Source organism: Archocentrus centrarchus, chromosome 21 (assembly GCF_007364275.1).
Source record: "Archocentrus centrarchus isolate MPI-CPG fArcCen1 chromosome 21, fArcCen1, whole genome shotgun sequence".
NCBI classification, from domain to species: domain Eukaryota; kingdom Metazoa; phylum Chordata; class Actinopteri; order Cichliformes; family Cichlidae; genus Archocentrus; species Archocentrus centrarchus.
Genome location: NC_044366.1, coordinates 5,562,118 through 5,574,635, shown reverse-complemented (window position 1 = coordinate 5,574,635; position 12,518 = coordinate 5,562,118). Strand labels below are relative to the sequence as shown.

At 43.3% G+C, this 12,518-nt stretch overlaps 1 protein-coding gene across 1 annotated transcript in view; it reads left to right on the top strand.

Annotated features, from left to right (window-relative positions):
* Positions 1-200: 200 nt before the first annotated feature.
* Positions 201-12,518, top strand: part of slc4a3 (solute carrier family 4 member 3) — a 62,671-nt gene continuing 50,353 nt past the window's right edge. The window contains exon 1 of the mRNA XM_030758206.1: positions 201-314. Coding sequence (XP_030614066.1) covers positions 261-314 — 54 coding nt within the window. The 5' untranslated portion in view covers positions 201-260. The remainder of the gene's footprint in view (positions 315-12,518) is intronic.

Below are 12,518 nucleotides of genomic sequence, written 5' to 3'. Positions count from 1 at the left end.
TGCTTCCCTCCTTCCTTCTCCTCCTTATTCCCCTCTCCCAAAGATACAAACCCTACCTGACCCCAACACCTAAACACTTTGACCTTTGTCATCCACCTCTTGGACCTCTCTTGTTGGTCCAGTCACGTTCACCGCACCATCCTCCCCCACAGCAATTCCATACCCAGTCTCCCCATATTCCAGCCGCTCTAGCTGACTTCCCTGCAGGATCCTGTTCTCTTTAGAGGTCTACGCTACCATCTGGCTGCTTGCCAGGCCCCATGGCTACAGGAGGTCATGCCCCTGACATAGATGTGTTGATCAACCTACAGCAGGTAAGAATTATTATTGTTTCCTAAACTGAATTTTTCCTTATGAAAACAGTAGTTAGCATATACCAAAACAGTCAATAATTATGTTAAATAATTATAGCTTCATTAACCAATATCCAGAGAAATATTGTGTAGCTCTAAGCATGAGCTTGCAAAAAAACAGTAGTTTTCAGATTGATTCGATTAAGACCTCAGTGCACTCTCAGACAAATGAGCAATAAAGAACAAATCCCAGGGGCAGGAAAGGAGAAACCGTTTCTGATAGTTCTTAGAACATATAATGTTGCATAAAGATTGATTCTGAGGATGGGATAATATGCCCAGTATCGGCCTCATATCTCTTCAATAAGTATAGATCTAAAGCCAAGATGTGTTTAGCTTAGCTTTAGCAACAAGCAAAAATATGGGGAGACAGCCAGCTTGGCACTACTCAGAGGTAACAAAAATGAGACTGACTGAAGCTCCCTAATTATTAACTTGTTATATTTTGCTTGAGTAATCCATGCAAATGTCAAATCATGAAGACATCGGTTTGATACTTTAAGAGTCGAGATAGCAAAAATACCAGCTACTTAGCACTGTATATCTCTGTATGGGTTTAATCCACACAAGCCAAAATGAAAAAATATCACCTTTCCTCCCACAGTCCAAGCATGCACGTTAGGTTAACTGATTTTAAACTGGGTGTAATTGTAAATGCGAATGTTACAGGGATGTCACAGAACTGGAAATTTAGTAGTGAGTACCAGTGCCAGTAGAGTTACATGCATCTCAATACTCAAGTTGATACGACATTAAAAACAAGAAAGAAAATGTACTGAAACATAAACTTTAAATCACTGGCATCACAGATGTTACTATGGCAGCTTGCACAATGGAGTAATGCTCAGCAAGCCTGTAATAAAGTCCCTTAGAGCTACAGCAGGAGCTCTTCAGAGACTTGAGTGTTGGCGGCGAGCGTGGCTCAAGCTCAGAAAGCTAAGTGAGAAAACAAGCCTTCACATGCTCGTTTGACAGATAGCTATGGAATGATTTGTTTGATTCAGTGTTAAGTCAGCTCTTCGCTGCAATATCTCCAACACTCATTTCACACTTTCTCACCAGTTAGCTGCCAGAAAGCTTGGTTGTTGCAGGCCAGACAGCAATACCTGCAGATAGATATATATAATGTCCATAATGCTGTACAGTAGGCAGTAAAAAAAAATGTATATATATTTGTTGTTGTTTTGAATAATTTCTAGCTGGATCTGTTACTTCTGTAGGAAACATTTGGCCATCAGTGCTGTCTCAGCCTCGGGCTAATGCTGCCCTTTGTGTGCCAAAAACAAAGACCTTGTTTTCGTTATTTCCAAAGGCATTTTTTTTTTACATTGTTGCCACTGCACAGAGAGATACAGAAAATCATTCATACCCACAGCCATCAGGGTTTTCCATTCTCATACAAATAGCAGATGAGCTGTGTCAGACAAATGAATTCCCCTCTGGGATCAATGAAGTTATTCTGTTCTTATATGGCGACAAACAACAACATTTTAAATTAACATAAGCTTTGCAGCATGCACCAACTTTACTTGAAGAGACATTTATTAACAAAAGCAATTCAGTCTTTAATAGTTTGATAAACTAATCTTAGCATGCATGAAAACAGAGTTCAATAAGCTTGTTGGGGTTTCAGGACTAGCTGACAATCCATTGTTAAACTAACGGCTATCATACTTGCCAGCCAGAAACATGCCAGCACGAGTCCCATTTTACTCAGGAGACATATGTCCACCATCTGCTCTTATAATGGTCTGCAAGTGCTTTTGCTGGAGCAGTTTATAGTTTGGCAGAGGAAGTTAAGTGGATTGTGCAAAACTGCTAATAAGCTCAGTTGCCTTCTCTGTTTGAATTCTCAAAACTCTGTTCTATTCGAGGTCAGTAATGCATAATGAGCAGACCGTATTTGCATAAAAGAGTTCACTGAAGTTGAGCAGATTGCAGAGATTCAATTTAATGAGTTGATTTTTTGCTATAAAATCCTGCTATTTAGACACTGGTGTGGCTGGGTGTGGATCACTGCTCGTATGCTGAGCGATAGCATTTCCTCACACAGTAGCAAGACGGTTGTCTGAAATGAAAAGAGCACCGAAACGTCTTAAAGACTAAATTCTTCCCTCTGGTGTCTCAAAGCAGTGACAAGTAACCTCAGGTCTGTGGAAAATGCTGATGTCCTGCTTTGCAGAAAGCTTTCTAGCTTTTCTTCAAGTGAAACCGAATAGCCTGTGATCTCAGGGAGAAACAGTTCTGTCAGCTAAGTAGGTGATGTGTCATCATGCACAGTGGGAATTGTCCTCCAAAGTGCATATGGCATATTGTGCCACTGGTTTGAAGGAAATATGATTAGATGCAGAAAAGGGCGATGTTTTTCTACCCTCAATTACTTCTCAACTCTGTATTTAAATACACAAACAAAGAGAGCACAGTTCTTATCCTTCTATAGACTGATAGATTCTGCTAGGCGATGCCATGTTTGTATGGTTTACGATGAAGGCATGTGTGCACGAATCATGTGAAAGCAAAGCCCAGAGGTCGGCGTCGCCACAGAGACTACTGGTGCTGCTATCTAATGTAAATGATACGTGGACTGGCATTTATATGAGACTGTTCTACGCTGAGCACTCAAAGCGCTTTTTGCTGTAAGCCACATTCACACATACATTCATACAGTTTTTCATGCTATACTTTTAAGTACTTTCTAACCACCACATTCACACTCACTCTCCAATGGAAGCATCAGGTGCAGTTTGATGTTAACTACCTTAGATGTTGACAGGCCCATGGATGTAGATGAGGCAATGCTCATTCCTGCTAGTAGTTCATTATTATACCTGTGATCATGACGTGGTGGTAATGTGGCCTGTAGCATGTCTGTATTTGATTTATTTTAACCTTAGATGATTTAGTGAAGAATGTCTGGTTTATTCTACTGCCTTCTAGGTCTCTGGTATACCTCTTCAAGTGGTTAACCAAGACTGAGTCTTTGCTTGTAGTTTCTAAGGCCTCAGGTATGCACAGTTTGTTGTAGGCAGCCCTTTCTTTATCACATCTTTCTGTAGCTCTTCCATGCTGCCAAATTTACCCTTTAGGTTAGCTAACTATTATAAATTATTGCTATTAATACCATTTACCATTATATTTAGCATTACAGTTTATCCAGTCATCTACACTGATCCTTTATCTAAGCCATGTATTCTAGTAAATTCCTCTGATTATTTATTGCATTATTTACTAGAAGTATACTTTAACCATTTACTAAATGGCTGCACAATTTAGCTTTTTGCTACCTCATGACACAATGACACATTGCACACATTTTGTTTGTTAATACATTTGCATCTACCTTTGGGTACTGCAGATGTAGCTCCAGGAGAACAGCTTTCCAGCTGGTCGGTAATCTCTGGATGCTTCATCAGTTCCACTGCATTGACATGTTAAGCTGACAAATTTACAGCATCTCCTCAACATACAGTTGGGAAAATAAGTATTTGATACACTGCCAATTTTCCCACCTACAAAGATTGGAGAGGTCTGTAATTTTTTATCATAGGTGCACTTCAACTCTGATAGACAGAATCTAAAAATAAGAAATAGGAAAGTGAAATAAGTATTTGATACAATAGAAAAACGGAACTTAACATTTGGTACAGAAACCTTTGTTTGCAGTTACAGAGGTTGGATGTTTCCTGTAGTTCTTGACCAAGTTTGCACTCACTGCAGCAGGGATTTGGGCCCACTCCTCCATACAGATCTTCTCCAGATCTTTCAGGTTCCGGGGCTGGAGCTCCCTCCAAAGATTTTCTATTGGGTTCAGGTCTGGAGACTTCCTCGGCCACTCTAGGACCTTAAATGCTTCTTATGGAGCCATTCCTTAGTTGTCCTGCCTGTGTGTTTCAGGTCTTACAGAGGGAAGGAGGTTGTTTGCCAAAATCTTGTGATAGGTGACCCCTTCTATACAGTTCAGTTGTCCTGTCACCGAAAGCATGATGTTTCCACCCCCGTGCTTCACGGTTGGGATGGTGTTCATGGGGTTGTACTCATCCTTCTTCCTCCAAACACGGCACGTGGAGTTTATACCAAAAAGCTGACCACATGACCTTCTCCTATGCCTCCTCTGAATCATCCAGATGGTCACTGGTGAACTTCAAATGGGCCTGGACATTTGCTGGCGTGAGCAGGGGGACCTTGCGTGCCCTGCAGGATTTTAATCCATGATGGCATAGTGTGTTACTAACGGTTATCTTTGAGACTGTGGTCCCAGCTCTCTTCAGGTTATTGATCAGGTCCCTCCGTGTAGTTCTGGGCTGATTCCTGACCTTTCTCAGAATCATCCTTACCCCACGAGGTGAGATCTTGCATGGAGCCCGAGACCGAGTAAAATTGACAGTCATCTTGTGTTTCTTCCATTTTCTAATAATTGTGCCAACAGTTGTTGCCTTCCCACCAAGCTGCTTGCCTACTGTCCTGTAGCCCATCCTAGCCTTGTGCATGTCTACAATTTTGTCCCTGGTGTCCTTAGACAGCTCTTTGGTCTTGGGCATGGTGGAGAGGTTGGAGTGTGATTGACTGAGTGTGTGGACAGTTGTCTTTTATATAGGCAATGAGTTCAAACAGGTGCAATTAATACAGGTAATTAGTGCAGAATAGGAGGGCTTCTTAGAGAAAAACTAACAGGTCTGTGAGAGCCAGAATTCTTGCTGGTTGGTAGGTGATCAAATACTTAGTTCATGCAATAAAGTGCAAATTAATTATTTAAAAAATCACACAATGTGATTTTTTTTTTTTGGATCTTTATTTAGATTCTGTCTCTCACAGTTGAAGTGTAGCTACGATAAAAATTTGTAGGTGGGAAAACTTGCAAAATTGGCAATGTATCAAATACTTATTTTCCCCCAGTATGTCAACTGTTTCTATTTGATAGCATGTTGCAGCTATAAATGTGCTAATATATTGCAGACAAAGGCTTTTTAATGCTGCTCAGGTTTTCTGCAGAGAATGCAAAGGCACTGACAGAAGTAATTAGGGCTTGTGAGGCTTTTGGGTGCACGATGTAATTGCACCATATTTGAGGAGAGCTCGCCATTCCTCATTTTGTTTTAAAACATCATACATATGCAAACTGTTCAGTTTTAAATAATTGCTCATAAACATCAGCTGTGCAGTGAAAAGAAAAGCAAAACACTGATGCTGATATTTATGTTAGTTGTGATTTGTTTTTCTGGGAAGTGTGCCAGCTCCTTAAATCAAAGAGGCCCAACATGAAGGGAGTGAGAAGCAGCTTTAAACACAGCTAAATAACAGGAGAAGGAAGCAACAAAGAGAGACGCACTCAGCTGGGAAACACACAAAAAGCTTTTTTTTTCTTATTTTTTTAATCAGCCTGAGTTTTAATTAGTAAAGTGTTTCATGTTTCGTATTTTAAATTTAGCACCCAGTAGAGTTTTTTTTCAACTAATGTGACCTGATGTGCAAAGTTCATCTTGAAATAAAGTTTTTACTATACTTTAAATACTGTTGTACAAGTACAACTTGTTAAGCTGCTCTCTTGATAATCAGCATACAGTGACAGGACCCTAATTCAATATTAAGTTTCCTCATGGTTATTTAGTTAAGCTTAGTTTTCATTATTGTGAAAAGAAAAGAGCATGATCTAATTTACCATGCATTACAGATGCAGGAAGTTCCCATTATGTATGTTTGCTCTATTCAATTCAATTCAGTTTTATTTATATAGCACCAAATCATGACAAACAGGTGCCTCAAGGCGCTTTATATTGTAAGGTAAAGACCCTACTTGGTGACAGTGGGAAGGAAAAACTCCTTTTTAACAGGAAGAAACCTCCAGCAGAACCAGGCTCGGGGGGGGGGCAGCCATCTGCCGCGACCGGTTGGGCTGAGGTGAGAGAGACAGGACAAAAGACACACTGTGAAACAGAGATTAATAATAATTAATGATTAAATGCAGAGTGGGGTATAGACAGAGTAAAAAAGGTGAATGAAAAGAAACAGTGCATCATAGGAACCCCCCAGCAGCCTAGGCCTATAGCAGCATAACTAAGGGATGGTTCAGGGTCACCTGATCCAGCCCTAACTACTGTATAAGCTTTATCCTAAAGGAAGGTTTTCAGCCTAATCTTAAAAATAGAGAGGGTGTCTGTCTCCTGAATCCAAGCTGGGAGCTGGTTCCACAGAAGAGGGGCCTGAAAGCTGAAGGCTCTGCCTCCCATTCTACTCTTAAGTATCCTAGGAACCACAAGTAAGCCTGCAGTCTGAGAGCGAAGTGCTCTATTGGGCTGATATAGGACTAAAAGGTCTTTGAGATAAGATGGGGCCTGATTATTCAAGACCTTGTATGTGAGGAGAAGGATTTTAAATTCTATTCTAGATTTAACAGGGAGCCAATGAAGAGAAGCCAATATGAGAGAAATCTGCTCTCTTTCTAAGATAAGAGATAAGATAGTGTTTATTTGTCACATGCACAGTTATACACAGTACAATGCACAGTGAAATGTATTTTGTACCTGCAACCTTATATACACACACATATAAATAAGAAGAATAAAAATAAAAAAAAGTAATTCACACTATACACTATACTCTATATACTATACACACTTTTTAAATTATAATATTTACATTGTGCAATAATGGTCCAGTTAGGGCTCAGAGTTGAGCAGACGGATGGCTTGTGGGTAAAAACTCTTCTTCAACCTTTCAGTCTTAGTCCTCAGGCAGCGGTAACGCCGGCCTGATGGGAGCAGGGAGAAGAGAGAGTGTCCGGGGTGGCTGGGCTGTTTTAGGATCTTCATGGCCCTCAGCCTGCACTGCTTGGTGTAAATGTCCTGCAGGTTGGGGAGGGTGGTTCTGATGGTCCGTTCAGCTGAACGAACCACCCTTTTTAGGGCCATGAAGTCCTGCTTGGTGCAGTTTCCCATCCAGGTGGTGATGCTCCCACGCATGATGCTCTCGATGGTGCAGGTGTAAAAGTTCCTGAGCACCTTGAGTGGGAGCTTGAAGTCTCTCAGCCGCCTGAGGAGGTAGAGACGCTGTCTGGCCTTTTTCACAGTGATGTTTATGTGATGAGTCCAGGACAGGTCCTGTGAGATGGTCACTCCCAGGTATTTGAAGGTGTCCACTCTTTCCACCTCAGCACCACTTATGACAAATGGATGGTAGTCCCTCTGCTGCTTCCTGCTGAAGTCCACGATCAGTTCCTTTGTTTTGCTGACGTTGAGCAGGAGGTGGTTCTCCTGGCACCAGTTCTCCAGGCGGGAGACCTCTCTCCTGTAGGCTGTCTCCTCATTGTGAGAGATTAGTCCCACAACAGCAGTGTCGTCAGCAAACTTGATGATGACGTTGGACTCTGACGTGGCCTCGCAGTCATGGGTGTACAGTGAGTACAGCAGAGGGCTGAGCACACAGCCTTGGGGGGATCCAGTGTTGAGGGTGAGGGAGGATGAGGTGAGGTGACCCACTCGTACCACCTGTGGTCTGCTGGTCAGGAAGCTGTGAACCCACCTGCACAGGGATGGGCCCAGGCCCAGGTCCAGCAGCTTAGAGACCAGCCTGGAGGGAACTATGGTGTTGAATGCTGAGCTGTAATCTACAAACAGCACTCTCACATAGTTCCCCTTACCAGTGTCTATGTGTGAAAGGGTCTTGTGGAGGAGGAAGGATATGGCGTCATCTGTGGATCTGTCTGGCCGGTATGCAAACTGTAGTGGGTCGAGGGTGGTGGGCAGTGAGGAGGTGATGAATGTCTTGATGAGTCTCTCAAAACACTTCATCACCACAGAGGTGAGTGCTATGGGCCTGAAGTCATTGGGGCTGCTGGGGTGTGGTTTCTTTGGGACAGGGACTATGATGGACTTTTTAAAGCAGGTGGGAATCACACACAGTTTCAGTGAGAGGTTGAATATCAGTGTAAACACAGGTGCCAGCTGGTCAGCGCAGGTCTTAAGGACACGTCCACTAATACCGTCTGGTCCAGCCGCTTTCCTGGTGTTTACACGTCTAAACGCCCTCCTCACGTCGCGCTCCGTCACAGTGAGTGTCTCCGCCCCTCCGGCCGGGAGCGCAGCGGGCTGTCGGCTTCCCGACTCAAAGCGCGCAAAGAAGATGTTGAGTTCATCAGCCAGAGAAGCGTCGGCACTAGAGTTTAATCCCGGGATCCGGGATTCCCGGGAAATGCGATCAGAACCATTTCCCGTTTCCCGGGAAACGTTAGACGGGAAACCGGGAAAAAAGTCGCGCGCGTCGATTTGACTTTCAGAAAGAAAAGAAAGCTTCAGAAAGTTAAATTTAAGGAAATATTGAGAGAAGGGTTCGTTTAATGCGAAAAGCATTACTCTTCATTTCAGGCACGTTCAGCCTCCGTTTAAGGCTTCAGCCTTCATCTCAAGCGTTTTAATAGAGGTATTACACAGTTGTACTTTTTTCCTCTTTAATTTGTTGAAATCGTAGGCAATGTGTTTACCCTAAGGTATTTTGTATTATATAATTTTATATTATATATTGTTATATTGCAGTATATAGCCTATAAAATATGCCTGCCCTGAACAATAAAGAAATATCTGTTTAACTTCGAGTGTTTCTTTTCCTCGTTTGCAGCCGCTTACTAACAATCATGAATTAGGATACGGGCCTAATGTGTGAAGAAATTATCATGAAATAGATTGCTTTAACATATTTCGCTTTTAAAATGGAGTTGAGTAAAATGTATATTTTTTAGGCTATAAGGATTGGCCAGTTATTCAAAAGACGATTCACAGCGAACCTACTTTAACCCTCAGACACGGTGTTATAAATTTGCTGTTGCCAGAATGGCAATGACCAAGTCGTAGTGCATTACTCAAGGCCCTGTGTTATGCCATATTATAGTGTAGTACGGTAGTTAACTTTTCAATGACTATTACAGCGTTCCACTGGTGGAGATATAGCACAACAGATGTCGCCACGACAGCGTGGCTGAGCCATTATCAATGCTGTGTGGAGATGAACCGTATTGTTTTGCACCAGCAGTTGTAAAATATCTTGGTATAATTCCATGTACAATGGAGGAATATTTGAATTATATTTGTTAAGGGAGTGTTGAGGAACGACACAACACCGCATAGCTCGAGCACTCCAATGTCCAGATGTAGGTTTTATTGCGTTAATCAAGCCGACGTTGCCCCCTACTGGGCATAACAGGACATAGCTGGAAAGCTACCTCTACAATATCAGAATAGGTTAAGGCTGACACAGGCTACAGAAGGCCTAATTAAAATAAAAAAATAAATAAACTTTTTCCCGGGATTCCCGGGAAATGGCTCGTCATTTCCCGGGATTTGATTCATGTCATTTTCGGGAAAAATATTAAACCCTAGTCGGCACTCACCGGGTGTGTGTGTGGTGCTTTGTAGTCCGTGATGGTGCGTAGTCCCTGCCACAGTCCCCTGGAGTCAGACTGTTGTAGTTGCTGTTCCAGTCTGCGGCCGTAGCGATGTTTAGCCTCTTTCACCGCTCTGCGGACGTTGTATGATGCAACCTTGTAGTCCTCCATGTTCCCAGAGGCGAGGCCGGAGTTGTAGGCAACGGTGCGGGACCTCAGGGCGTCGCGGACAGATTTATCCACCCACGGCTTCTGGTTGGGAAAAGTCCTGATGGTCCTCCTAAGTGAAGTGTCTTCAACAACTTTCCCAATAAATCCCACAACAGTTTCCGTAAACTCCTCGATGTCTCCGCCCGCGCTGCTGCGAAACATGTCCCAGTCGGTTGAATCCAACGCACCCTGCAGAGCGGCCTCTGTTTGATCAGACCACCGTGTCACTTCTCTCACAGCAGGGGGTTCCTGCCTGAGCCGTTGTTTGTATTTCGGCATGAGAAGCACAGAGGTGTGGTCAGACTTCCCAAAAGGCGGAAGAGGCTTTGCTTTGTAGCCATCTTTGAATGCAGAGTAGCAGTGGTCTAGGGTCCTCTCTCCTCTGGTGGGGCAGTCGATGTGTTGAATCAATTCCGGTATCAGCTTTTTCAAGTTTGCACTGTTAAAGTCCCCGGCTACGATGAGAGCCGCATCACGCTGGTTAGCCTGATAGGTGGAAATAGCCTCATGTAGCTCGGATAGTGCAGTGTTTGTGTCCGCCTGAGGTGGAATATAGACGGCGCTGAAGATGACCGAAGTAAACTCGCGGGGCAGGTAGTGGGGACGGCATTTCAGGGTTAGGAGCTCCAGGTTAGGTGAACATGATTGTTTCAGAAGGACAACATTCCTACTGTCACACCAGTTGTTATTAATCATTAGGCACACACCTCCTCCTCTTGATTTTCCAGACTCACTCGTTCTGTTCGTGCGATGAACACTGAAGAACTCCGACGGCTGTACGGCGTGGTCCGGTATGAGGGGGGTCAGCCATGTCTCCGTGAGACAGATGATGTTGCAGTCCCTTATGTCCCTCTGAAACTGTATCCTGGCCCTGAGTTCGTCCAGCTTGTTATCCAGTGACTAGACATTAGCCAACAGGATGCTCGGCAGTGGCGTTTGGTGCGCTCTGCGCCTCAGCCTCTCTCTTACACCGGCTCTTTTCCCTCGGGGCCTTGTCCGTGACCTGGGTCCTTTGTTTGAGCTGGCCCACTGGAAACGCAGTATCTCCCGAGGCCAAGTCGGGTCGGGAGAAAAAGGTGTCAGAATACAGCCAGAGTGCTGTATTCTGATATTAAAAAGAGTCTGTCTGTCATACGTGATATGACACAGAGCAGGCGGAATTATAAAGTCCAAAATTAGAGCTAAACCTAATATATACAAACAAAGCGTAGGAGCAGGTACGACGGCTGCTGACCTCACCAGCGCCATCTTGGAACACCCTGTCAGTACTCTAGCTGCAGGATTTTATATAAGGGAGCTTTTAGGACAGCCTGATAATAATGAATTACAATAGTCCAGCCTAGAAGTAATAAATGCATGAATTAGCTTTTCAGCATCACTCTGAGAAAGGATGTTTTTGATTTTATAAATATTGTGCAAATGCAAAAAAAGCAGTCCCACATATTTGTGTAATATGTACATTGAAGGACATATCCTGGTCAAAAATTACTCCAAGAGTTCTCACAGTGTTACTGGAGGCCAAAGTAATGCCATCCAGAGTAAGTATCTGGTTTGACACCATGTTTCTAAGATTTGTGGGGCTGAGCACAAGAACTTGAGTTTTATCTGAATTTAGAAGCAGGAAATTAGAGATCATCCAGACCTTTATGTCTTTAAGACATTCCTGCAGTTTAACTAATTGATGCGTGTCATCTGGCTTCATGGATAGATAAAGCTGAGTATCATCTGCATAACAATGAAAATGTATGGAATGCTTTCTAATAATACTGCCTAAGGGAGGCATGTATTGTAAATAAAATTGATCCTAGCAGTTTAGTATATTTGTAACGCTTAAACAATGCATGCTGGGATGTCGATTTTGCTTCTTTAAAAATCTTAATTTAGTTACTTGAATAAACTGCAGTAGTATATTACCTCAAAGACAGAAGTACTTAACTGTGTTTAAGGTCTGAAGTTGTCAAAAATAAAGAACAAAATGAAAATAAATCTCATCCAGGCAGCACGGTGGCGCTGTGGTTCACAGCAAGAAGGTCTGGGTTCGAATCCACCTTGGCCGGGGCTTTTCTGTGTGGAGTTTGCATGTTCTCCCTGTTTTTGCATGGGTTTTCTCCAGGTACTCCGGTTTCCTCCCACAGTCCAAAGACATGCAGTTAGTAGGGGTTAGGTTAATTGGTGATTCTAAATAGCCCATGGATGTGAATGGCTGTCTGTCCCTCTGTGTTAGCCCTGCGACAGGCTGGCGACCTGTACAGGGTGTACCCTGCCTCTCACCCTATGACAGCTGGGATAGGCTCCCACCCCCCACGACCCTGAAAAGGATAAGCAGAAGAGAATGGATGGATGGATGGATGGAAATCTCATCCATTTCCAACTGGTCATGCTCAAAACACCTCACCCTAAGAGGTGTCCAGGAAGCATCCCAATCAGACGCCTGAGCTACCTTAGCTGGCTCCTTTTAATGTGAAGGAGTAGCGACTCTACACAGACTCCCTTTTGAGGAAGCTTATTTCCACTGCTTATATTTGCAGTCTTACTACTGAGAACTTGTGGCCATAGAGTGGGAAGTAGATCTTTTTTTTTTTAAA